The sequence below is a fragment of the Euleptes europaea genome, chromosome 11 (genome assembly GCF_029931775.1).
Source record: "Euleptes europaea isolate rEulEur1 chromosome 11, rEulEur1.hap1, whole genome shotgun sequence".
Classification (NCBI taxonomy): domain Eukaryota; kingdom Metazoa; phylum Chordata; class Lepidosauria; order Squamata; family Sphaerodactylidae; genus Euleptes; species Euleptes europaea.
In genome coordinates this window covers 17,595,778-17,618,802 of record NC_079322.1, presented here as the reverse complement: position 1 = coordinate 17,618,802, position 23,025 = coordinate 17,595,778, and the positions used below count along the sequence as shown (strand labels likewise).

Genomic DNA, 23,025 nt, shown 5'->3' with positions numbered 1-23,025 from the left:
CTTGGACGCCACTTCTGGGTTTTCCCTGGAAGTGGTGTGGTGGTGCAGACGACACTGGCACTTAAAATATTTTTCTCCCACTGCCACTGAGAGTGGTGGTAGGCAAAGAGGTAGGGTTGCCAACCACCAGGTGCTAGCTGGAGCTCTCCTGCTATTACAACTGATCTCTAGCCGACGGAGATCAGTTCACCTGGAAAAAATGGCCGCTTTGGTAATTGGACTCTATGGCATTGAAGTCCCTCCCCTCTCCAACCCCCGCCCTCCTCAGGCTCCGCCCCCAAAACCTCCCGCCGGTGGTGAAGAGGGACCTGGCAACTCTACAAAGAGGACTGCCAGCATCAAGCCTCCTGCTGTGGCCATAGGGAGAGGTCTGGCAGACCTACTCTGGGCTGCAGGGATGGATCCAACATTATGGGTTGGATCCAGCCAGGTTCTCACCCAGTCTTGCCCAGTTCCCTCCTTCACAGCCCCTGTCCCACATGACTTTTATACATGCTAGTCCTAGGATTCTCTGCACAGCTTTTTCTGGACCTCTCCTTTCTTTACCACCGGCGGAAAATGTGGTTGCGGACCTGTAATGTAACAACAGCCCAGTAATTAGAACAAGCAATCTCACAAGACTGGGGTACCCAGGCAAATGATAAAATTTTGTTGGTACTAAAGTAGAGAATGATCGAATGGAAACTTCAGACGAGCACAGAATTAACACAGAAGAAATATAAGAAATGGGAAGGGCCATGTTAGAGTGTCGGAAAGCTACATGGCATAAGAAAGCACACCAAGAGGGATGCTGGGGGAAAAATTCTTGCTGTGGTTCCCACGATGCCTTACAGTTAGGGTTGCCAACCTCCAGGTGTTGACTGGAGATCTCCCACTATTACATCTGATCTCCAGGCGACAGAGATCAGTTTCCCTGGAGAAAATTGCAATTGGGATCTATGGCATTGAAGTCCCTCCCTTCTCCAAACCCCACCTTCCCCAGGCTCCACCCACAAAATCTCCAGGTATTTACCAACCCAAAGCTGGCAACCCTACTTACAGTCCCAGATCTATTGTGCATGTGTGCAAACATTCACAACCTCTGAAGAGGCTGCAGCTGGTACAGTGTGGGTCAGGACTGCCCCTGCGTGGCTTTCAGGCCACACTGTTTTTCGAATTCAAATGATGATTTTTTTAAATGAAATTGCTCGATAACACAGCAGGAAGCACAACAGGCTATACAAAAGGGGACAAACGACCCACAAAGTGTTGCAGCAGGAAAGAGCGGGGTAGAGAAGGTGTTTTCCACGCTGGAGAAGAGTGAAGAAGAAAAGCTTGCCAAATAGCAGCAGGTGCCACTAGGGTTACCAATTCCCCAGTATTGGTGGGCAATCGCCCTCCAATTCACTGGGATGCCTGCTGACCCCCAGCTGGTCGGCAGGCAGAATAGGGTTGCCAACCTCCAGGTAATAGCTGGAGATCTGCTATTACAACTGATCTCCAGCCGATAGAGATCCGTTCACCTGGAGAAAATGGCTGCTTTGGCAATTGGACTCTATGGCACTGAAGTCCCTCCCCTCCCCAAAACCCGCCCTCCTCAGGCTCCGCCCCAAAAACCTCCCACAGGTGGCAAAGAGGGACCTGGCAACCCTAAGGCAGAAGCAGGCCGGGGGGGGGGGGCGACCTACATGTCCAGAGCAACGATGTCACTTCCAGGTTGATGTGGAAGAACCGGGATTACGCTGGGGGAACGCTCTAGTACTCTCTCCCCAAAACTCTATGAAAACTATAGAGGTCCCAGGTGCGATGCTGGCACTTCTGCGTCAATCCGGAAGTGATTCCACTCTGCTGGTGTGTAGAGCTTGACTGCCTTTGAATATCGACGTTACATTGAATCATGGTGACCAACAGCCATTGGTGGACCCCTCCCCCACGAATTGCCCTGGTGGTCGCAGTTGACCTCTGGAGACCCCATAGGTTTTTCAAGGCAAGAGACGTTCAGAGGTGGTTTGCCATTGCCTGCCTCTGTGTGGTCTCCTATCCAAATACTAATCAGGGTCGACCCTGTTTGGCTTCTGAGATCTGACGAGATCAGGCTACCTTGGGACATCCAGGTCAGGGCATTAAATGGGCCTAGTCCCCCCCTTAAAATCAACTCAACTGATGGCCCTCACTACATCCTGTGGCAGTGAGTTCCACATGTTATCTGAGCATGCTGGAACGGGAGGGGGGCTGGCTTAGATTGCAGGGAAAGCCATAGCAGGCAACGGCTCCTGCTTGCCAAGCCAAAAAGAGCCACTCATAGTCATTTTGGGGGCAGCAACCAGTGATGAAGTTCAACTGAGCTCCATCTCTGAATCCTATGTACATATTTCCTTATTTATCTACTTCATTGATGCCCTGCCTTTCTCCCCAGTGGGCCCTAAAGCGGCTTACATCAGTTCGGCTTAGGTTAGGCTTGCGAGCTCCCAGTTGGGAAATACCTGGAGATTTTGGGGGTGGGGCCTGAGGAGGGCGGGTTTTGGAGAGGGGAGGGACTTCAGTGCCAAAGAGTCCAATGGCCAAAGCGGCCACTTTCTCCAGGGGAGCTGGTCTCTGTCACCTGGAGATCAGTGGTAAGAGCAGGAGATCTCCAGCCGCCACCTGGAGGTTGGCAACCCTAGCTTAGGTGCAGAAGAAGTTCTTCTGTAGAACAATATATATTCAGTTCCTTTTGTGGACGGGGGTGCGGGGAGAAAACCATTCTGACATAATCCTTGATTCTGGTCTGCAGCTAACAGATTGACAAAATTGTTCATTCATTCTGCAGTGTAAAGGAGCGGTGTTGTTCTTTGCTCATAACTGGCCTGTGGTGCCACCTCGTGTTTAATAATCGGAATGCAAGAACATCAAATGGAGCGGAGCCTTTTTTCAATAAACATGCATTTTGTGTGTGTGCGTCTGCCGTCAAGTCACAGTAGACTTATGGCGACCCTGTTGGGATTTCAAGGCAAGAGACATTCGGAGGTGGTTTGCTATTGCCTGCCTCTGTGCGGCCTGAGAGAGTTCTGAAAAAACTGTGACTGGCCCAAAGTCACCCAGCAGGCTTCTTGTGGAGAAGTGGGGAAGCAAACCTAGTTCTTCAGTAGGGTTGCCAGCTCCGGGCTGGGAAATACCTGGATATTTTTGGGGCGGGGCTTGAGGAGGGCGGGGTTGGGAGAGGGGAGGGACTTCAATGCCATAGAGTCCAAATGCCAAAGCGGCCATTCTCTCCAGGTGAACTGATCTCTATCGGCTGGAGATCAGTTGTAATAGCAGGAGATCTCCAGCTAGTATCTGGAGGCTGGCAACCCTATTCTCCAGATTAGAGTCCATTACTCTTAACCACTACACCACACTGGCTTTGACCTGATATGAAAAGTACACGGTACAGGAACTTGCCAGCAATGGCCAGTCACCAACTGAGCTCTAAACCTGGGACCTGGACCCTGAAAAAAGCCCTGGTGCCAGCTCTGCCCCCATATCTATTTGAGTGACCTAGGTTGCCAGGTCCCCCGTAGCCTCTGGAAGAGAAAAGGGGGTAGGGTTGCCAGCTACAGGTTGGGAAACTCCTGGATATTTGGGGGTGGAGCCTGGGGGAGACAGGGACCTCCACGGGTAGGATTGCCAGCCCCAGGGTGAGAAATACCTGGAGATTTTAGGAGTGGAACCTGAGGAGGGCGGGGTTTGTGGAGGGAGGGACTTCAATGGGTTATAAAGCCCAGCTACCCAAGGAACCATTTTCTCTAGGTGAACTGATCTCTATTGCCTGGAGTTCAGTTGTAATAGAGGGAAATCTCCAGCTGCCACCTGGAAGTTGGCAACCCTGTCCATGGAGTACAATGCTATAGAGTCCACCCTCCAAAGCATCTATTTTCTCCAGAGGAACTGATCGATGTATTCTGAAGTTGAGTTATAATTCCGGGAAATCCCCAGGCACTCTTCCCAGGCCCAACCTGGAGGCTGGCATCCCACAGTGACCCAGAGAAAAGATTCAGCAATACCAGTCGCACCATCAAATACTGACTTTGATGGACCAAGGGTCTGATTCAGGATAAGGCAGCTTCATCTGTTCAAGGACATGTTTTTCTGCAAACCTTCTGATACGATTCATGCTAGCAATGTCCTTTTGCCATTTATGGGAAGGTGCATGAAATCTACAAACCAAGACCGCAGAACCCCTGAACAGGTAACTATGAACTAGCTTTGAAACGGAGGTGGTTTAATCTGTTGAAGCCAAAATAAATAGGACTCTAGTAGGTGAACTGGGAGCAACAGGTGGTAGCTTGGCTATGTTTATAAAATGAGGCCTCAGTTTAGCTTGTCAAGTAGATGGGTGGGGGGTGATAGAATTTGAGCTTTGCTTGTCTAAAATGCATCATAAATGATTTTTCAAGACATCTTTTTGTATGCTTATTAGGTGCCCGCTAATGGCGGGGAAACTCCTGGTAATTGTTTCAGATGTAGGGTTGCCAACCTACAGGTACTAGCTGGAGAGCTCCGGCTATGACAACTGATCACCACCAGGAAAGTTGTTTTTTGGGGGCATGTCGGGAACTCCTGACAGAGAGGATCTGAAGGGGGAAACTAATTTCACTTCCTTTTGTTTCAAACTGTATTTTTGAAGGTCAGTCTTGAAATCGTGTTTAAAGAGTTGGACGCAAGTAATGTATTCTGGCCCGCTGAAATAATTCTAAGGAATAGTCAAAATATCAACATTGGTATTGGTCTCTTTTGGCCAAATTTGTTTGGATGAAGAAGCAGCCAATCAGTGATGGTGTTATTACTCCTCTGCTACCCTCTGTGGAACAGAGCCCCACGGAGCAGAGTGGTAAGCTGCAGTACTGCAGTCAAACGTTCTTCTCACGATGGGAGTTCGATCCTGACGGAAGTCGGTTTCAGGTCGCCGGCTCAAGGTTGACTCAGCCTTCCATCTTTCCGAGGTTGGTCAAATGAGTACCCAGCTTGCTGGGGGTAAAGGGAAGATGGCTGGGGAAGGCACTGGCAAACCACCCCGTAAACAAAGTCTGCCTAGGAAATGTCGGGATGTGATGTCATCCTATGGGTCAGGAATGACCAGGTGCTTGCACAGGGGACTACCCTTACCTTTAACCTCTAAGTGAGCTCTGAGGCACTCATGATGAGATGACACGGAAGCCATCACAGGTCCATGGATGGCTGGACCAGGACCAAATACTGGGTAAATAGGGCTTCTTTAATCCTAAAAACAGGCACAAATACTTTTTTTTGTATGGGTAATCACTTTAAAAATAAAAACGATTCTCTTCTTATTCCTTCCTTCCCAATTTTACTCTCGTGAACACAATGGCTTGTAGGTGACCTCTGAGGTTCTGTTCGTTGTTCTTCTGAGCCTCATAAGGTAGTAGGAGTCTGGAGCTCACTCCGTTTCGAGGAAGTCCAAAACAGAGTTTGGTGCTGGTTTCGAGGCACTCTTCCCAGGCTCTATGACCTTCTTCAGTTGTGGCTGTTCTTTCAATGATTGTTCCATACACATCGTTTTATAAATGAAGTTGTGCTCTAGACCTTTCTTCTGAATGCCTTCCGGTTCTCTAGCACCTGTTTTTAGCATGATGTTGCCTTCCCCAGGCTCCTCCCGGGTCGGCACGAGATTTCTATTGGTTGTTCTTCCCAGTTCCTCCAGGACGTGGAGTTGTTTTGCTCTCTCCAGTTCTTCAATGGCTAGTCGGGCTCTTTTCTGTTCTTCCAAGGCCTTCTTCTCAGCCCTCTGTTGTTCCTCCAGAGCGGCCTTATGAACCCTAGCCAATTCTTCCATAGCTAGACGCGCTCTCTCTTGTTGCTCTAAGGATCTCATCTGTGACCTCTGTTGTTCCTCCGTAGCCTTTCTCTGCGCTTCTTCCAGTTCCTTTAACATCTTCTTTGCTCTCTGCTGTTCTACCAGGGCCGCCTTCTCCGCTGTCTCTTGTTCCTCCAAAGCTACTTTCTGAAGGTTCGCCAATTCCTCTATAGCCTGGTGAGCTCTAATTTGTTCACTGAGGGCCAATTTCTTTGCTCTCTCTTGTTCCTCCAAGGCCCTTTTCTGTGTTTCCTCTAGTTCCGTGAGCATCATCCTAGCTCTCTTCTGTTCTTCAAAGGCCATCATCTGAATTCTCTGCTGTTTCTCCATGGCTCTGGCATGCGCTTTCTCCAGTTCTTCCACAGACAGCTGTGCTTTCCTTTGCTCCTCTAGAGCCGTTTGTCGGGCTCTTTCATTTTCTTCCGTGGCCTTTCTCCGAGTTACCTCCAACTCCTCTAGGGCCCTCCTCTGAGCGAGATCCAGTTCTTTTTGGGCTCTCTCTGATTTCTCCCTCTCTTTTACTGCTCTCTTCTCTGCTCTTTCCTGTTCTTCTAAGATCTTTCTTTGAACCTCTGAAAGTTCTTTCAGGGCTGCCTCAGCGGTTTCTCTTTCTTTTATTGCTTTGTTAGCCTTTTCCTTTTCTTCTAGGGACTTACCCTGGATCTTTGAAAATTCTTCTTGGGCCTTCCAAACTTTCTCCATTTCTTTAATCGCTCTCTTCTCAGCCTCTTCCTGATCTTGTAGAGTCTTCCTGTGAAACCTTGAAAGTTCTTCCAGGGCAGCCTCAAGCATATGCCTTTCTTTTGTGACTCTCTTAGCCCTTTCTTGTTCTTCGAGGAAAGTCCCCTGAATCTTTACAAGTTCTTCCTGAGCTTTTTGAGCTCTTTCTCTTTCTTTCGATACTTTCTGTTCAAGCTTTTCTTGTTCTTCTAGGACCTTCCTTTGGATTTCTGAAAGTTCTTCCAGGGCTTCCTCGGCCATCATTCTTTCTTGCATTGCTTTTTCCGCAGCCATTTCCTGTTCTTTTAGGAATTTCCTATGAATCTTTGAAAGCTCTTCCATGGCTGCCTCTGCAAATTCTCGTTCTTTTATTGCTTTTACAGCCCTTTCCTGTTCTTCAAGGACCTTTATCTGGATTTCTGAAAGTTCTTCCTTGGCTTTTTGAGCTCTCTGTATTTCATTCATTGCTTTCTTTTCTGCTTCTTCTTGTTCATCTAGGATCTTTCTCTGAATCTTTGCAAGTTCTTCCAGGTCCGCTTCAGCCATCTGTCTTTCCTCCTTCGCTTTCTTCTCAGCTCTTTCTTGTTCTTCTAGGATCTTCCTGTGAGTCTTTGCAAGTTCTTCCAGGGCTGCCTCAGCCATCATTCTTTCTTGTATTGCTTTAGTCTCAGCTCTTTCCTGTTCTTCTAGGACTTTGCTATGAATCATTGAAAGCTCTTCCAGGGCTGACTCGGCCATTTCTCGTTCCTTTCTTGCTTTTTTAGCTCTTTCCTGTTCTTCAAGGACCTTCATCTGAATTTCTGACAGTTCTTCCTTGGCTTTTTGAGCTCTCTGTATTTCATTCATTGCTTTCTTTTCTGCTTCTTTTTGTTCATCTAGTAACTTTCTCTGAATCTTTGCAAGTTCTTCCAGGTCTGCTTCAGCCATCTTTCTTTCCTTCTTTGCTTTCTTCTCAGCTGTTTCTTGTTCTTCTAGGACTTTCCTATGAGTCTTTGCAAGTTCTTCCAGGGCTGCCTCAGCCATCATTCTTTCTTGTATTGCTTTTTTCTCAGCTCTTTCTTGTTCTTCTAGGACTTTCCTGTGAATCACTGAAATTTGTTCCAGGGCTGACTCGGCCATTTCTCGTTCTTCCATAGCTTTTTTAGCCCTTTCCTGTTCTTGAAGGACTTTTATCTGAATTTCTGAAAGTTCTTCCTTGGCTTTTTGAGCTTTCTGTATTTCATTCATTGCTTTCTTTTCTGCTTCTTTTTGTTCATCTAGTAACTTTCTCTGAATCTTTGCAAGTTCTTCCAGGTCTGCTTCAGCCATCTTTCTTTCCTTCTTTGCTTTCTTCTCAGCTGTTTCTTGTTCTTCTAGGACTTTCCTATGAGTCTTTGCAAGTTCTTCCAGGGCTGCCTCAGCCATCTTTCTTTCTTGTATTGCTTTTTTCTCAGCTCTTTCTTGTTCTTCTAGGACTTTCCTGTGAATCACTGAAATTTGTTCCAGGGCTGACTCGGCCATTTCTCGTTCTTCCATAGCTTTTTTAGCCCTTTCCTGTTCTTGAAGGACTTTAATCTGAATTTCTGACAGTTCTTCCTTGGCTTTTTGAGCTCTCTGTATTTCATTCATTGCTTTTTTTTCTGCTTCTTTTTGTTCGTCGAGGATCTTTCTCTGAATCTTTGCAAGTTCTTCCAGGTCTGCTTCAGCCATCTTTCTTTCCTCCTTTGCTTTCTTCTCAGCTGTTTCTTGTTCTTCTAGAACTTTCCTATGAGTCTTTGAAAGTTCTTCCAGGGCTGCCTCAGCCATCATTCTTTCCTGTATTGCTTTTTTCTCAGCTCTTTCTTGTTCTTCTAGGATTTTCCTATGAATCACTGAAATTTGTTCCAGGGCTGACTCGGCCATTTCTCGTTCTTCCATAGCTTTTTTAGCCTTTTCCTGTTCTTCGAGGACTTTTATCTGAATTTCTGAAAGTTCTTCCTTGGCTTTTTGAGCTTTCTGTATTTCATTCATTGCTTTCTTTTCCGCTTCTTCTTGTTCGTCTAGAATCTTTCTCTGAATCTTTGCAAGTTCTTCCAGGTCTGTTTCAGCCATCTGTCTTTCCTCCTTTGTTTTCCTCTCAGCCCTTTCCTGTTCTTCTAGGACCTTTCTATGAGTCTTTGAAAGCTCTTCCAGGGCTGCCATGGCCATATCTCGTTCTTGTATTGCTTTTTTAGCCTTTTCCTGTTCTTCAAGGACCTTTAACTGAATTTCTGAAAGTTCTTCCTTGGCTTTTTGAGCTTTCTGTATTTCGTACATTGCTTTCTTTTCCGCTTCTTCTTGTTCATCTAGGATCTTTCTCTGAATCTTTGCAAGTTCTTCTAGGTCTGCTTCAGTCATCTTCCTTTCCTCCTTTGTTTTCTTCACAGCCTTTTCCTGTTCTTCTATGACCTTTCGATGAGTCTCTGTAAGTTGTCCCAGGGCTGCCAAGGCCATCTCTTGTTCTTGCTTTGCTTTCTTAGCACTTTCCAGTTCTTCTAGGACTTTCCTATGAATCTTTGAAAGCTCTTCCATGGCTGCCTCTGCAAATTCTCGTTCTTTTATTGCTTTTACAGCCCTTTCCTGTTCTTCAAGGACCTTTATCTGGATTTCTGAAAGTTCTTCCTTGGCTTTTTGAGTTCTCTGTATTTCATTCGTTGCTTTCTTTTCCGCTTCTTCTTGTTCTTCTAGGATCTTTCTCTGAACCTTTGCAAGTTCTTCCAGGTCCGCTTCAGCCATCTTTCTTTTCTCCTTCGCTTTCTTCTCAGCTCTTTCTTGTTCTTCTAGGACCTTCTTATGAGTCTTTGCAAGTTCTTCCAGGGCGGCCTCAGCCATCATTCTTTCTTGTATTGCTTTATTCTCAGCTCTTTCCTGTTCTTCTAGGACTTTGCTATGAGTCTTTGAAAGCTCTTCCATGGCTGCCTCAGCAAATTCCCGTTCTTTTATTACTTTTTTAGCCCTGTCTTGTTCTTCAAGGACCTTTATCTGGATTTCTGAAAGTTCTTCCTTGGCTTTTTGAGCTCTCTGTATTTCATTTGTTGCCTTCTTTTCCGCTTCTTCTTGTTCTTCTAGGATCTTTCTCTGAACCTTTGCAAGTTCTTCCAGGTCCGCTTCAGCCATCTGTCTTTCCTTCTTCGCTTTCTTCTCAGCTCTTTCTTGTTCTTCTAGTACCTTCTTATGAGTCTTTGCAAGTTCTTCCAGGGCTGCCTCAGCCATCATTCTTTCTTGTATTGCTTTATTCTCAGCTCTTTTCTGTTCTTCTAGGACTTTGCTATGAATCATTGAAAGCTCTTCCAGGGCTGACTCGGCCATTTCTTGTTCCTTTCTTGCTTTTTTAGCCTTTTCCTGTTCTTCGAGGACTTTTATCTGAATTTCTGAAAGTTCTTCCTCGGCTTTTTGAGCTCTCTGTATTTTATTTGTTGCCTTCTTTTCTGCTTCTTCTTGTTCTTCTAGGATCTTTCTCTGAACCTTTGCAAGTTCTTCCATGGCTGCTTTAGCCACCTCCCTTTTCTCCTTGGCTTTCTTCTCAGCTCTTTCTTGTTCTTGTAGGAACTTCCTTTGAGTCTTTGAAAGCTCTTCCAGGGCTGCCTCGGCCATCTTTCGTTCTCGCATTGCTCTCTTAGCCCTTTCTTGTTCTTCTAGGATCTTTCTCTGAATTTCTGAAAGCTCTTCCTCAGCCTTCTTTACAAGCTCTGTTTCTTCCCATGCTTTTTTCTTGGCCTTCTCTTGTTCCTCTAGGACCTTCCTTTGAGTCTTTGCAAGTTCTTCCAGGGCTGCTTCAATCCTCTTCTTTTCTTCTAGAGATTTTTTCTGTGCTTGCTCCTGTTCTTCCCTGGCTGCCATCTGAGTTCTTTCCTGTTCCTCCAGTGCCTGCTTATGAGCTCTTTCCAAGTTTTCCAATGCTCTTTGGGCTCGTTGGTGTTCCTCCAGTACTTGCATATGAACCTTTTCCAGATTTTCCATCACTTTCTGAGCCCTCTCCTGTTCCTCCAGTGCCTGCTGCCGAGCTCTTTCCTGTCCCTCCAGCGCTTTCTTCTGAGCTATTGCCAACTCTTCCAGAGCCTGTTGCTGAACTATTGCTAGTTCCTGTAGAGCCATTTTGTGGGCTCTCCCTTGTTCTTCTAGGAGCTTTTTGTAGGCTTCCTCTTGAGCTTGCTGTGATCTTTTCCGTTCTTCTAATATTGTCTGCAAAATCTTCTCCTCTAGCTCCAGTTCCTCTTCTTGAGTGCTCAGCTTTTCCTCCAGCTCCTCCTGAAGTGCTTTCAACTGCTTTTCCAGCTCTTTCTGCTGGACCAACCTATGGTTTTCCAGTTTTTTGGGCTGAGGATTTTCTTGTTCTTCCAATATTTTTTGTTGCAAGTTTCCTTGTCCTGCAGTCTCTTCATAAGACCTCCGTTGTTGCCTCATCCCTTCCTGCAGACTTCCTTCCAACTCCTTTTGGAGCGTGCTCGCCTGTTTCCTCAGTACTGCCCTTCTGATATTTTGGGGTTTTTTTATGCTTTGTCCCCAGATACTCCTCTGGTATACCGTAGTTCTGCTGTGATTGCTTTCTGGCTCAACTTGGGTCGCTTGAACTCCTTCGTGCTTTTCACGAGCTTTCTGAATTGTATCCAGTTGGTCATTGTACTTTCTTTCCTCCTGCCCCTGCTCGTGCTTCCTCCAGTATTTGGCCATTTTCAGAGCCTTCGGTTGTACCTCCCTTAACATGGCATAGGATTCCTCATCGTAATCCAGCTCACAGGCTATGGCAAGGTCCTTTGCAGCCTTCTGCCAGTAGCCAAGTAGCAGCAGTGCTTTTCCTCTCCACTTGTAGGGCTGGGCAGAATCTGGGTTAATCTGTATGGCTTTATCACAGTCTCTGATGGCTGCGTTGGGCTTCTGAAGCTTCAGATAGACGCTGGCCCGGTTTGCATATAAGGTAGTAAGGTGTGGATTGAGCTTAATGGCGTCTGTGAAGAGCTCTACCGCTCTTAAAAGCTCACCCTTATTGACTGCATCGAAGGCCTCTCTCTTCCTTTCACTGGCCTGTTTCCGCATGTCTTCCGTCACCTTCAACCTTTCGTCGCCCATCTCTTGAGGAGTGTCTTCATAGGGTTCTACCACCTCAAGAGTATCAATATCCACTTCACTTTCCTCACTCTCAGATTCATCACCCCATTTTTGCGTAGCCTTTTCCTGAACTCTCAGTTCCTGTACTTGAGATGCAACATCGTTTTCATGCCCTGCCGGCTGACCCCTTTGGCGGGCTTTCACTTCGACCTCCTTCAGCATCGCGTAGGTGCTTTCATCGTAATCTAGTTGACAGGCCAAATCCAGATCTTGAGCAGCCTCCTGCCAGTATTTTAGGAGACGATAGGCTGCCCCCCGGCATTTATACAACAATGCTGAGTTAGGGTTTATGGAGATAGCTTGGTTGCAGTCTCTTACGGCAGCGCTGGGCATACGCAGCTGCAGGAAAGTCCTGGCTCGGCTAGCATACAGGTCGGTAACCCGGGGGTTTAACCTGATTGCTTCGGTCAACAGGACAACGGCTCTTGGCAGTTCACCATTCTCCACAGCAGCAAGGGCCTCCTCCTTTTTTGCACTGGCCTGCTTCCACATCTGAGCTGCAACCTCCATATTTTCATGTAGCATCTCTTGGGGATAACCAGTAGGATCTAATGCATGGACCACTGCTGTGTCATCCTTCAAAGGTGTGCTAGGGGCTTCCTCTCCCCAGCCTTTCCCTTGACCCTCTGAAGTTGCTTGTACCTTCCTCGCCATCTTGAGTCTCTTGGGCTCCTTAAGTCTTGGGGTGATATGCTCCACCTGATTCTCCGAAACCCTTCGAAACCCCAACTTCAGTCTCTTCAGCGTGGTGTTGGCCTCTTCTTCATAATCCAATTTGCAAGCTACAGCAAGGTCACTGGCCGCCTCTCTCAGACAACCCAAAATCCGGAGGGCTTTTCCTCGCAATTTGTACGGCTGCGATGAATTGGGGTTAAGTCGGATGGCTGCGTCGCAGTCTTGAATGGCGGCATGTAGCTCCTCCAGCTGCAGCAAGACATTGGCCCGGTTGATGTATAAACTAGGAAGATGTGGATTCAGCTCAATGGCTTCCGTAAACAACTCAAGGGCTTTCCGAAGTTCACCTTTACCCAAGACTTCAAAAGCCTCCCTGCTCTTTTCGTTGACCAGATCCCCCACCTCGTTGGATGACTGCACGCCTCTGGGCTCTGTTTCTTGAAGGTTACTCTCAGAAGGTTCTATCATCTCCTCACTGCAAGTCTCCAAACTGTTTTCATTGCTTTCGACGCCTACTGGAAACCTGTCTCCCCCATCACACACATAAATGGTGTTCAGCGTGAGTGATAAAGAATGGCCCATGGTTTCGGACGACTCCTGCACAAATAGTCGATCTTCAGAGTTGACAGGTTTCTGACTAAACTTGAATACGCTGTCGCTGTGAACTTTCCTGGGGTCCATCGTGGACAGAGAAGATGAAGAGGGTACAGGAGGTGTAAACTGGGCTTTAAAAGGGAAGGAAGGAAGTTGATTTGAGAGAGAGGGACTTAGCTGTTAAGTTCATGAGTGGCCTGATGAAAAACGGCACTCATTTTTCCTCTCCCATGTTCCTACTACATGTGGCCACTACTACAGCTACTGAATGGGCTAAAACTCAGCAAGAGAGCTTCAAAAACAAAGGGAGATGTTATGATGTCATCAATCACATCATCGCCAGAATCTTCAAGTGAGTTCTTTGTGTGGTGTATGGCCAAGGAACCGCCTGCAAAAGTTTCTCTTTCCTTTGTATGCTGCCTTTAAATGTGGTGAGTGGCAGGATAATTTATTTTTCATCTAAGCAAGAATGCTTGTGACCAAAATGAGGGTGACATGGGCATCATTCAGTGGGGGAAAATGCTATTTACTGAATACCAAAACATGCTACCGGCTTTAAACATTTCTGTCTGAGAAGCAACAAAACATTCAGATTTCCTTGTTTTGACTCCCGAACTGGGATGTCTCATATTTTCAGTACATTTACGTATGTATTTACACGCACACAGTGCGTATCAGTGCTATAGGCAGTCCTAGTGACATAGTCAGATGAACGTGGAAACCATGGCCTTTTATGCATGGCTGTTTCCCTCACCATCACCCCTTCAACAACTTTGGGTCTTTGTTTGGATTATGTATGCTGTTTCTGACCATCAGAGGCTGCCTCACTCTCCCCCTGGGTTTTCCGTGTTTTGCCCACGTTTTAAGACCGGTTTTATCTCGAATTTGAAAATGCGGGCAAAACGCAGGTAAATCCAGGGGGGAGATCGAGGTGACCTCTGACGGTCAGAAACGGCGTGCATAATCAAAACAAGGCCCATGAGAATCCACAGTGCTGCACACCAGTCGAGAAATATTTGGAGCCATGTCTGTTTTAAGGATTAAAAAATCATTTGCTTTTTTAAGGCCTATTTTCACAAAGGATTATTTCACATATGATACAGGTTAAGTTTCAGCCCACAAAATGGGGAATACAGTAAATAATACTCCTGGAGAAGGGATCATATCTCATTGTCCATTTATGCAGGGTTGATTCTGCTCCTCGCTCAATGCTGGGTTTTTTAATCTGACCTTTACAATGACTCTTCATAGTCCCGATGCAAGAGGAGAAAGTAAAACAAATTCCACCCTCCCCGCTCGCCTGCTCCTTCGTTTGCATAGCCATTAGCAATAGTTGCTTGCATAGCTAAGCTGCGGCTGGGATTCTGCATGCTTCCTTCAGTGAATGCTTCGATACGGGGGCAGAGCAAATACAAAAGGTTGCATTAAAGGGTCTCTTAAGAAATGCGAAGCAGGTATGCACCGGCTTCGCAGTGACATTTGGAATGACGGTCCAGCGTGAAGAAATAAAAAAAAAGATTCGGGGCACTTCAACCTGCTAATTACCAAGCATAAACGGCCATTGTGTAATGACTGCATCATTGCAACAGGGCATAGCTAAACCCATGGTTTCGTCAGTATATGAACAAATCTTAAGGTGGTTCGTTTGGATACCACTCCATCTCCAACGTACCCAGACAAAATTACTGAGGGAGAGAGCGAGTAGGTTAAAGTCACCCACCCAGAGAGCTTCTGCGGCTCAGCAGGGATTTGAACTCGGATCTCCCAGACCCTACTCTGACCACTTTACAGCACTTTTCCTGTGCCTTTAAAATCCGATGGATGTAAAATATCACCAGGCCAAACATTTCCCTTTCAATATGATTGCAAGCTCAGGGCTGGGAAATACCTGGACGCTTTGGGGGTGGAGGGCGGGATTTGGGGAGGGGAGGAACTTCAATGGGGTATAATCCCATTGGGTCCACCTTCCAAAGCAGCCATTTTCTCCAGGGGAACTGATCTCCGTCACCTGGAGATCAGCTGTAATAGCGGGAGATGTCAAGCCACCACCTGGGGGGTTGTACTCAGTATAGTAAATTCAACTGCAATTATCGGTAGTAGTCAAAAAACACAGTTGTAGGCTAATATTAACACATTTAGGAGCCCTGTGGCGCAGAGTGTTAAGCTGCAGTACTGCAGTCCAAACTCTGCTCACGACCTGAGTTCGATCCCAACGGAAGTTGGTTTCAGGTAGCCGGCTCAAGGTTGACTCAGCCTTCCATCCTTCCGAGGTCGGTGAAATGAGCACCCAGCTTGCTGGGGGTAAAGGGAAGATGACTGGGGAAGGCACTGGCAAACCACCCCGAAAACAAAGTCTGCCTAGTAAACGTCGGGATGGGATGTCACCCCATGGGTCAGGAATGACCCGGTGCTTGCACAGGGGACCTTTACCTTTTTACCTATTAACACATTTACCAATTTCTGTATTATAATATACAATACATAACAAACCTGTTATTATAGGCTGCAACAAGGCACAAGTATAATCAAGGTCAATAAATAAAATCCAAATAAAGTCAACAGAAATTTTTGTGTGTGTGTGGTTCCTTTGTTTATATTTTCCTTCTTTCTTTGTGAAATTTGGTATTTCCTTATGAGATGCCGGTAGCAAAGCCTGTTTCAAGTCTTCTTCAGCCACCCCAAAGGGACGCAGAGCCTGATTCAGCGACTGGATATTTTTTATAGAGACTCTCAAAACGCTCAAATAATTGTAAATACATTCAGCACAGCAACTTGTGCGGTAGGGGCCTGACAAGAGTCCTTTCTTGTTCCCAGCCCATACATTTTGTGTTATCGGTGTGAGCCTTGAAGGTGCTCCTGCACTCTGGCCCTTTCCTGCTACTGCAGAAAGCGCGCCCCACGAGGCCCGCGCCACTTCCGCCCCGCGCCTGGCAGCGGCTTCAGCGCGTCGACGGGGAACCGGAAGTCCGGTTCGCCCCCCCGCGCGGCGGCGGCGGCCCGCTCCCCGAAGGAAGGCCGCTTCCGAAAGACGTCACTTCCCTTTTCCGGTTTCCGTGCTGGGAGGCGACGTGTCTTTTGAGTGGGAGCTCGGAGGTTCTTCGTCAAGCCGGTGAGTGACGGGCGTTGGGCTCGGCGCGCGTGCCTCTGAGCATATTTGGAGTATTTTTTTCCTTTGCCTCTGCCAAACGGTGCCCCTTCACCCCTTAAAGGGACAGGGTTGTGTTTTTTTTGGGGGGGGGGTTCTAATCCTGGTAGGCCTGACTTGAGCCTTTCCGTCCCGGAAGTAAAAAGTGGCGAGTTAAGGATCTCAGATCCGTGTTGGGTTTTCCTGGAAATGAAAGCCAGCGTGGTGTCGTGGGTTGGATCGGGATCTGGGGGCCCCAGGTTTGAATCCTGACTCTGTTTTGGAAGATTGGGCCAGTCGCACACTCTCCGCCTAACCCACCTCGCAGGGTTGTTGTGAGGATAAAGGGGGGGGGAGAGAGAACAATGTAAGGCACTGTTGTTGGCACCCGTTGGGGAGGGAAGTGGACATACGTGAACTAAATGTATAACTGGTTCTTGTAGGTTATCCGGGCTGTGTAACCGTGGTCTTGGAATTTTCTTTCCTGACGTAAATTCCAAGACCACGGTTACACAGCCCGGATAACCTACAAGAACCAATGAACTCTGACCGTGAAAGCCTTCGACAATATTTTAAATGTATAACCTTACTAAACAGGATGCTGTATTTCATGGCCATTGTGTGCAGGCAAATCCCGCGCTGCAGTCAGCCCTCCGTCTCCCAATTTACTCTGTCCCTTTTCCTGTCTTCACAGTCCTTGTGTGTGCGTGAGAGCCTTTCTGGGGTCCCAATCCCCAGTTTGAGGCCTGCTGTATCGGGACATCACGGCTGTTCTTTTCATGTGACTTTTCTGTTTTAATAAATGTGCTTGGAGAGTTCATTGGTTCTTGTAGGTTATCCAGGCTGTGAGACCGTGGTCTTGGTATTTTCTTTCCTGACGTTTCGCCAGGACCTGTGGCTGGCATCTTCAGAGGAGTCACACTGCAGGACAGTGTCTCTCAGTGTCAAGTGTGTAGGAAGAGTAATATATAGTCAGAAAGGTGTGGGTTTGAGCTGAATCCAAAGTTTAGCTTTGGATTTCACACATTAACAGATCACTTCAGGATACAATGGTTCCATATTAACATACCACACCCTCATTAGCACATTATCTGGATACTTACAGGACAATGGTTAGCACATTACCTTTGTTACTTTTTGCAGGACAATGATTCAGCTCAAACCCAACCCCTTTCTGACTATATATTACTCTTCCTACACACTTGACACTGAGAGACACTGTCCTTCAGTGTTACTCCTCTGAAGATGCTTGCCACAGCTGCAGGCGAAACGTCAGGAAAGAAAATACCAAGACCACGGTCTCACAGCCCGGATAACCTACAAGAACCAATGAACTCTGACCGTGAAAGCCTTCGACAGTGCTTGGAGAGCTTTCTCCTCTTTCCCCAGATATGAAAGTATTGTGCCTTTCTTGAAGGATTGTGGAATAGTCCTAAAAGGAAAGTGCTGGGAAAGTGGGGGGGGGGGGCAGCAGCAGGCACCTCCCAGTCATAATTGGCGGTCAAATAAGAGGTGGTTTCTTTATGACATCAGAAAGGGTAATATTGCTAGTAATGTGCGTCTTCATACAGATAACAAAATGCCCCGCTAAGGAATACCGTAAACTAAGGGCATTGACCCGTTCCCCCATTAGAGGGGAATGCTGGAATCCTCTAAAAAATAAATGGTAGCTGCAATTGAGGAATGGGGACTTTGTAGAGGGGAAAAAGAACTTGTTTCTCAGATGATGTCCCAAATGTTTTTAATATCAGGGTCTTGATTAGCTTTCTATTCCACCAGCTAAGTCAGAAACAGAGGGATGGATTTGTCAGGTTTGGTTAAACAAACAAATCTTCCTAACAAACAAAAATCTTCCTAACTAATTTTTATTGAAGGCACTTTCTGAGACGTTTTGCACCAACTGTACATTACAAAGTGGCATCTCTGTTTTGTTCTTGCAGTTCATCATGGATCAAGTAATGCAGTTTGTGGAGCCCAGCCGGCAGTTTGTGAAAGATTCCATCAGGCTTGTTAAAAGATGCACAAAGCCAGACAGGAAAGGTAAGAGGAAAAGATTTAACTTGCACCAGGCAGTAATGTCCTGACCTAAGAAACAAGTTGTCTCTGTACAGAAAGATAGTGTGCTTGTATCAGATTTTCTTTGTTGAATCTCTTATACTTTAATATTGTAGGTGAAAGCACCAAAAGGTTTTTCAAAGACTATTTTTTAAAAAAATTAAAATACTGAGCCAGCATGCTGATATTCCTTTGAACTTCAGTTTATGAAGTGTTGTACATGAACAGAGGTAGTTTGGGGGGAAGGGAATCAGTGAGAGAAGAACTGTGACTAGAATCATAGAGTTGGAAGGGGCAATATAGGCCATCTAGTCCAACCCCCTGCTCGATGCAGGATCAGCCTAAAGCCGCTGCTAGATGACTGCCAGAGAGGGGGAGTCGATTCCACTTCTGAACAACTCTTACTGTAAAATCCCCCCCCCCCCCGGTACCTTTCTGTTTGCAATTTCAACCCCTTATTGCGAGTCCTATTCTCTTCTACCAACAGGAACAGCTCTCTGCCCTCTAAGTGACAGCCCTTCAAATACTTAAAGAGAGCAATCGTGTCCCCTCTCAACCGCCTCTTTTCCACACCAAACCTTCCCAAGTCCCTCAGCCTTTCCCAGTAGGGAGGGCTTGGCCTCCAGACTTCTTGTAGATTGATTCTGAAATTATAAAGGCCAGTAAAAATTGTGAAGGGAGGGGCATGGAATCACGTGACTGCATCCTATGGTGAGGGGGACACAATTGCAGGACATAATGATCACTCCCCCCCCCCCCGGGTCCTTCCTTTGGCCTTATCCGGCTTTTCTAAGTGAATATATTACTTCTAAATATTTCCCCTTTTCTACACGTGCCTTTTACCATCCTCTGTAAAAGGTGCTGGCAGAGGTTTCAGCACCAAGGAATCTTTTATTGTATAGAAGATGATGGTTCTGTGGCTCAAAAACATGATGAGGGTGGTATTCTAAAATTCTTGCCAGGTATAATGGTCAATTCAAATACAAACTTCCTAGCTACATGTCACATATAGTCCTTCTGAGAAAGGAGCTGGTTACCAGAAGGACCAAAATGATCAGGGGACTAGAGCAGCTGCCCTATGAGGAGCGGTTAAAACGCTTAGGGCTGTTCAGCTTGGAAAAAAGGCAGTTAAGGGGGGACATGATGTGTGTGTGTAAAGTGCTGTCAAGTCGCACCCGACTCATAGCGACCCCTTATGGGGTTTTCAAGGCAAGAGACTAACAGAGGTGGTTTGCCAGTGCCTTCCTCTGTATAGCAACCCTGGACTTCCTTGGTGGTCTCCCATCCAAATACTAACCAGGGCCGACCCTGCTTAGCTTCTGAGATCTGACGAGATCAGGCTAGCCTGGGCCATCCAGGTCAGGGGCGCCTATTACATTAGGTGCTGAAGGTCGGACCAGAACCAAGAAGGTTGGACCAGAACCAACGGGTTGAAATTAAATCAAACGAGTTTCCGTCTAGACATTAGGAAGAATTTTCTAACAGAGCGATTCCTCAGTGGAACAGGCTTCCTTGGGAGGTGGTAAGCTCTCCTTCCCTGGAGGTTTTTAAGAAGAGGTTAGAGGGCCATCTGTCAGCAATGCTGATTCTGTGACCTTAGGCAAATGATGAGAGGGAGGGCATCTTGGCCATCTTCTGGTCACTAGGGGTGTGTGGGGGGGAGGTAGTTGTGAATTTCCTGCATTGTGCAGAATGTTGGACTTGATGGCCCTGGTGGTCCCTTCCAACTCTTTGATTCTATGATTCTATGAACCTGCTTAGCTTCTGAGATCTGACGAGATCAGGCTAGCCTGGGCCATCCGGGTTAGGGCGGAGACATGATAGAGGTCTATAAAATTATGCATGGTTTAAAGAGAGTGGACAGGGAGAAGCTTTTCTCCCTCTCTCATAATACTAGAACGCGGGGTCATCTGCTGAAGCTGGAGGGTGAGAGATTCATAACAGATAAAAGGAAATATTTCTTCACACAATGCATAGTTAAATGGTGGAACACCCTGCCCCAGGATGTGGTGATGCTGCCAACTTTGAAGGCTTGAAGAGGAGAGTGGACATGTTCCTGGAGGAGAGGGCTCTCCATGGCTGCTAGTCAAAATAGATAGTAGTCTTGATGCGAACCTATTCTCTCCAGTATCAGAGGAGCATGCCTATTATATTGTGTGTGTGTGTAAAGTGCTGTCAAGTCGCAGCCGACTTATGGCGACCCCTTTTTGGGGTTTTCATGGCAAGAGACTAACAGAGGTGGTTTGCCAGTGCCTTCCTCTGCACAACAACCCTGGTATTCCTTGGTGGTATCCCATCCAAATACTAACCAGGGCTGACCCTGCTTAGCTTCTGAGATCTGATGAGATCAGGCTAGCCTGGGCCATCCAGGTCAGGGGCACTATTACATTAGGTGCTGTGAAACATAGGCAGGTTGCTGCTGCATTTGTCTTTTTTGTGGGCTTCCTAGAGGCACCTGGTTGGCCACTGTGTGAACGGACTGCTGGACTTGATGGGCCTTGGTCTGATCCAGCATGGCTTTTCTTATGTTCTTATGTCTCTGTGCAAAAGAAGCCGGATGATTTTGGCTGTGTTTGTCTTAACCTCCTCAGTGGAAGGAGAACCATTCCATTTTGATAATTTCAGCTTAATCAAGTTAGGGTCCATGATAAGCAAGCACCAAAGTACAGCATTTGGTCTCTCTCCCCCCCCCCCCTTGCAGTTCAGTGCTTTCTTAAGAGCTGTAGGCAACATTCCAGTTTTCCTAGTAAACTGACTTAAATCTAGAAATAGCTGATATCCAGTCAATTGGTCAAGGGTGCCTGGCTACAGATAAAAATGTGGTTTATAGCTCTTCAGATCCGCTTGGAGTGTGTTACTTTCAAACCATTGTCTGTTTTAGTGTTCCAATTTAGTTACATTGTTCTCTCTCTCTCTTTTAATTTACAGAATTTCAGAAGATTGCCATGGCGACAGCAATAGGTTTTGCAATCATGGGATTTATCGGTTTCTTTGTAAAACTGATTCATATCCCAATCAACAACATCATTGTGTAAGTGTGGTGAAAGAATGTCCACTGTGTCACAAAACAATGATGAACTTCCTAAGTTTTGAGTTTTATGGACTTTATGAAAACATTATGTCTTGTTACTTGAAGAGCGATGTCTTGGCACTTAGTATCTGTTAACTATCTGGATTCTTTACCACAGATGACATCGTCCTTTGGGAATACAGTTACATTCGCTTTCTAGTAATAATGCAGGCTTTTCCATTATTCCCCAGATGCATTTTGCACCTTCACGATGCATGAGGAAATAATGCTAATCAAAAAGCCTGCTTGCTTACTTAATGAACATTATTGTCATTTATTTAGATGTATAACCCGCTCTCAATCCCAGCGAAGGCCGGGCTCAGAGTGGCTAACACCCATTAAAACATAATACAGATAATAAATACACAACTATATAAACAATTGAAGAATCACATTGAAAACCAAAGTTCCTGTTATTAAAATCAAATTGGCGCCTATTTATCGGCACACAGGTCGAGCTCGGGGGAGGCGATCAGAGTCCCCGATTGAAAACTCAGTAAGCTGGAAGTGGTGGGGGTAGGGAGGCCTCCTAGAATGGAAACCGTTGCTGCCCTCAACCATAGGGCTGGCGGAACATCTCGGGCTTACAGGCCCTGCCAAACTGGATGAGATCCCACAGGGCCACTAGAAAGAGAGTTCCATCAGGCTGGGACCTGGGCCAAAAAAGCCCTGGCCCTGGTTGAGGACAGCCAGTAAGTTGTTGTTAGAGCACAATGCTGTCTGGGAGGCGTACCAGGACTGTCTGTTCACTAGGTGGGGAAAGTGTGTGCACATACTGTCACGTGGTAGACGCAGTGGGGACGTGTGATCTTTCATGCTTCCGCTGTGCCTTAAAGGGGCTTGTTCTAGATGGACGCAGAGCCCTCGGTGAGAAGAGAATTATGCTACAGTTAAGTATTTTGCACAATATCAGTGGTTTCTGCTTTCCCTTTGGAATATAGCACAGAATTTCCCATACTCAAAAGATTTCCATACCCCAGAGTTAGGCTAAGATTCATAGAGCATTTTTTTTTTTTAAACAAGGGACCACCTTGCCATAGTGAATTTTACATCTCCATTTTCATAAGTCACGCAGCTTGCTGGGGTAAAAAGGGGCTGTGAATGCAGCCTCAGATTCATAGCTGTGCAGTTCTGGGGTTTCTGGCCAGCCCTCATGTTCTTGGCGCCTGTATTATTTGTACTTCCCAAGTAACACGGCTGAGAGGCCAAACCTTACACAAAAATATGGTTGCAGAATTACACGAGTTGATTGCGTTATCTTATTTTTACAGGGGTGGCTGAACGCATCGGAAGGTCTCTCTCCTCAGTATCGCACGCAGTGACATCAGAAAATGTCGCTTCCTGGCTTAACAATTCACCTAGTTAACTGTATCTTCTTACTACTTGCCAATATAAATCGGGTTTTACACTAAAACTGGCGTGGGCGCCTTTGTGTTTGTGTATTTGCTTTGATTCTTGGCGCTTTGAGGGAAGGTCAGGTGGGCTGCTGTTGGGAACATCCTCTTTAAGGGGATGCCATGGAGGACGCACGCGCAAATGGGGTGACCAGCGCACTCTGAAATGTGATCAACATCCGCTCAGCATCCAAGCTTACTTCTGGCTGAAGATGTCTGGTTCACTGTGAAATGGGGACAATGCGGGGTGGGGTGTCTGATGCAAGTGCAGTAAAACTGTTGTGTGGACACACCATGACTACTGCAAATGCCTTTGCATTCGCAGCACCAATAAGAGCTACCTGGAGAGTCATCACTGTGTGAAAGCAACCCTGAGATTGTAGATACATGAACCTACCATATTCAGAAAGGACCTGGCAGTGTTCTTCAGCGTGGTATAGTGGTTAAGAGCAGTGGTTTGTGGTGGAGTCTGATCTGG

The 23,025-nt window shown here is 46.5% G+C and overlaps 2 protein-coding genes across 2 annotated transcripts; one reads left to right on the top strand and one right to left on the bottom strand.

Moving 5' to 3' along the window:
• Positions 1 to 5,395: 5,395 nt before the first annotated feature.
• LOC130484133 (trichohyalin-like) lies at positions 5,396 to 12,991 on the bottom strand. Its single transcript, XM_056857038.1, has 7 exons — positions 10,490 to 12,991; positions 9,539 to 10,417; positions 9,032 to 9,352; positions 7,832 to 8,938; positions 7,352 to 7,684; positions 6,671 to 7,165; positions 5,396 to 6,544 (listed from the first exon to the last, which is right to left on the bottom strand). The coding sequence occupies exons 1-7, from the start codon at positions 12,989 to 12,991 to the stop codon at positions 5,396 to 5,398; spliced, it is 6,786 nt and encodes a 2,261-aa protein (XP_056713016.1).
• Positions 12,992 to 17,922: 4,931 nt separating this feature from the next.
• On the top strand, positions 17,923 to 21,126 carry SEC61G (SEC61 translocon subunit gamma). Its single transcript, XM_056857800.1, has 2 exons — positions 17,923 to 18,068; positions 21,012 to 21,126. Exons 1-2 carry the CDS (start codon positions 17,975 to 17,977, stop codon positions 21,116 to 21,118), a joined length of 201 nt encoding a protein of 66 aa, XP_056713778.1. The 5' UTR covers positions 17,923 to 17,974; the 3' UTR covers positions 21,119 to 21,126.
• The last annotated feature ends 1,899 nt before the right edge of the window (positions 21,127 to 23,025 follow it).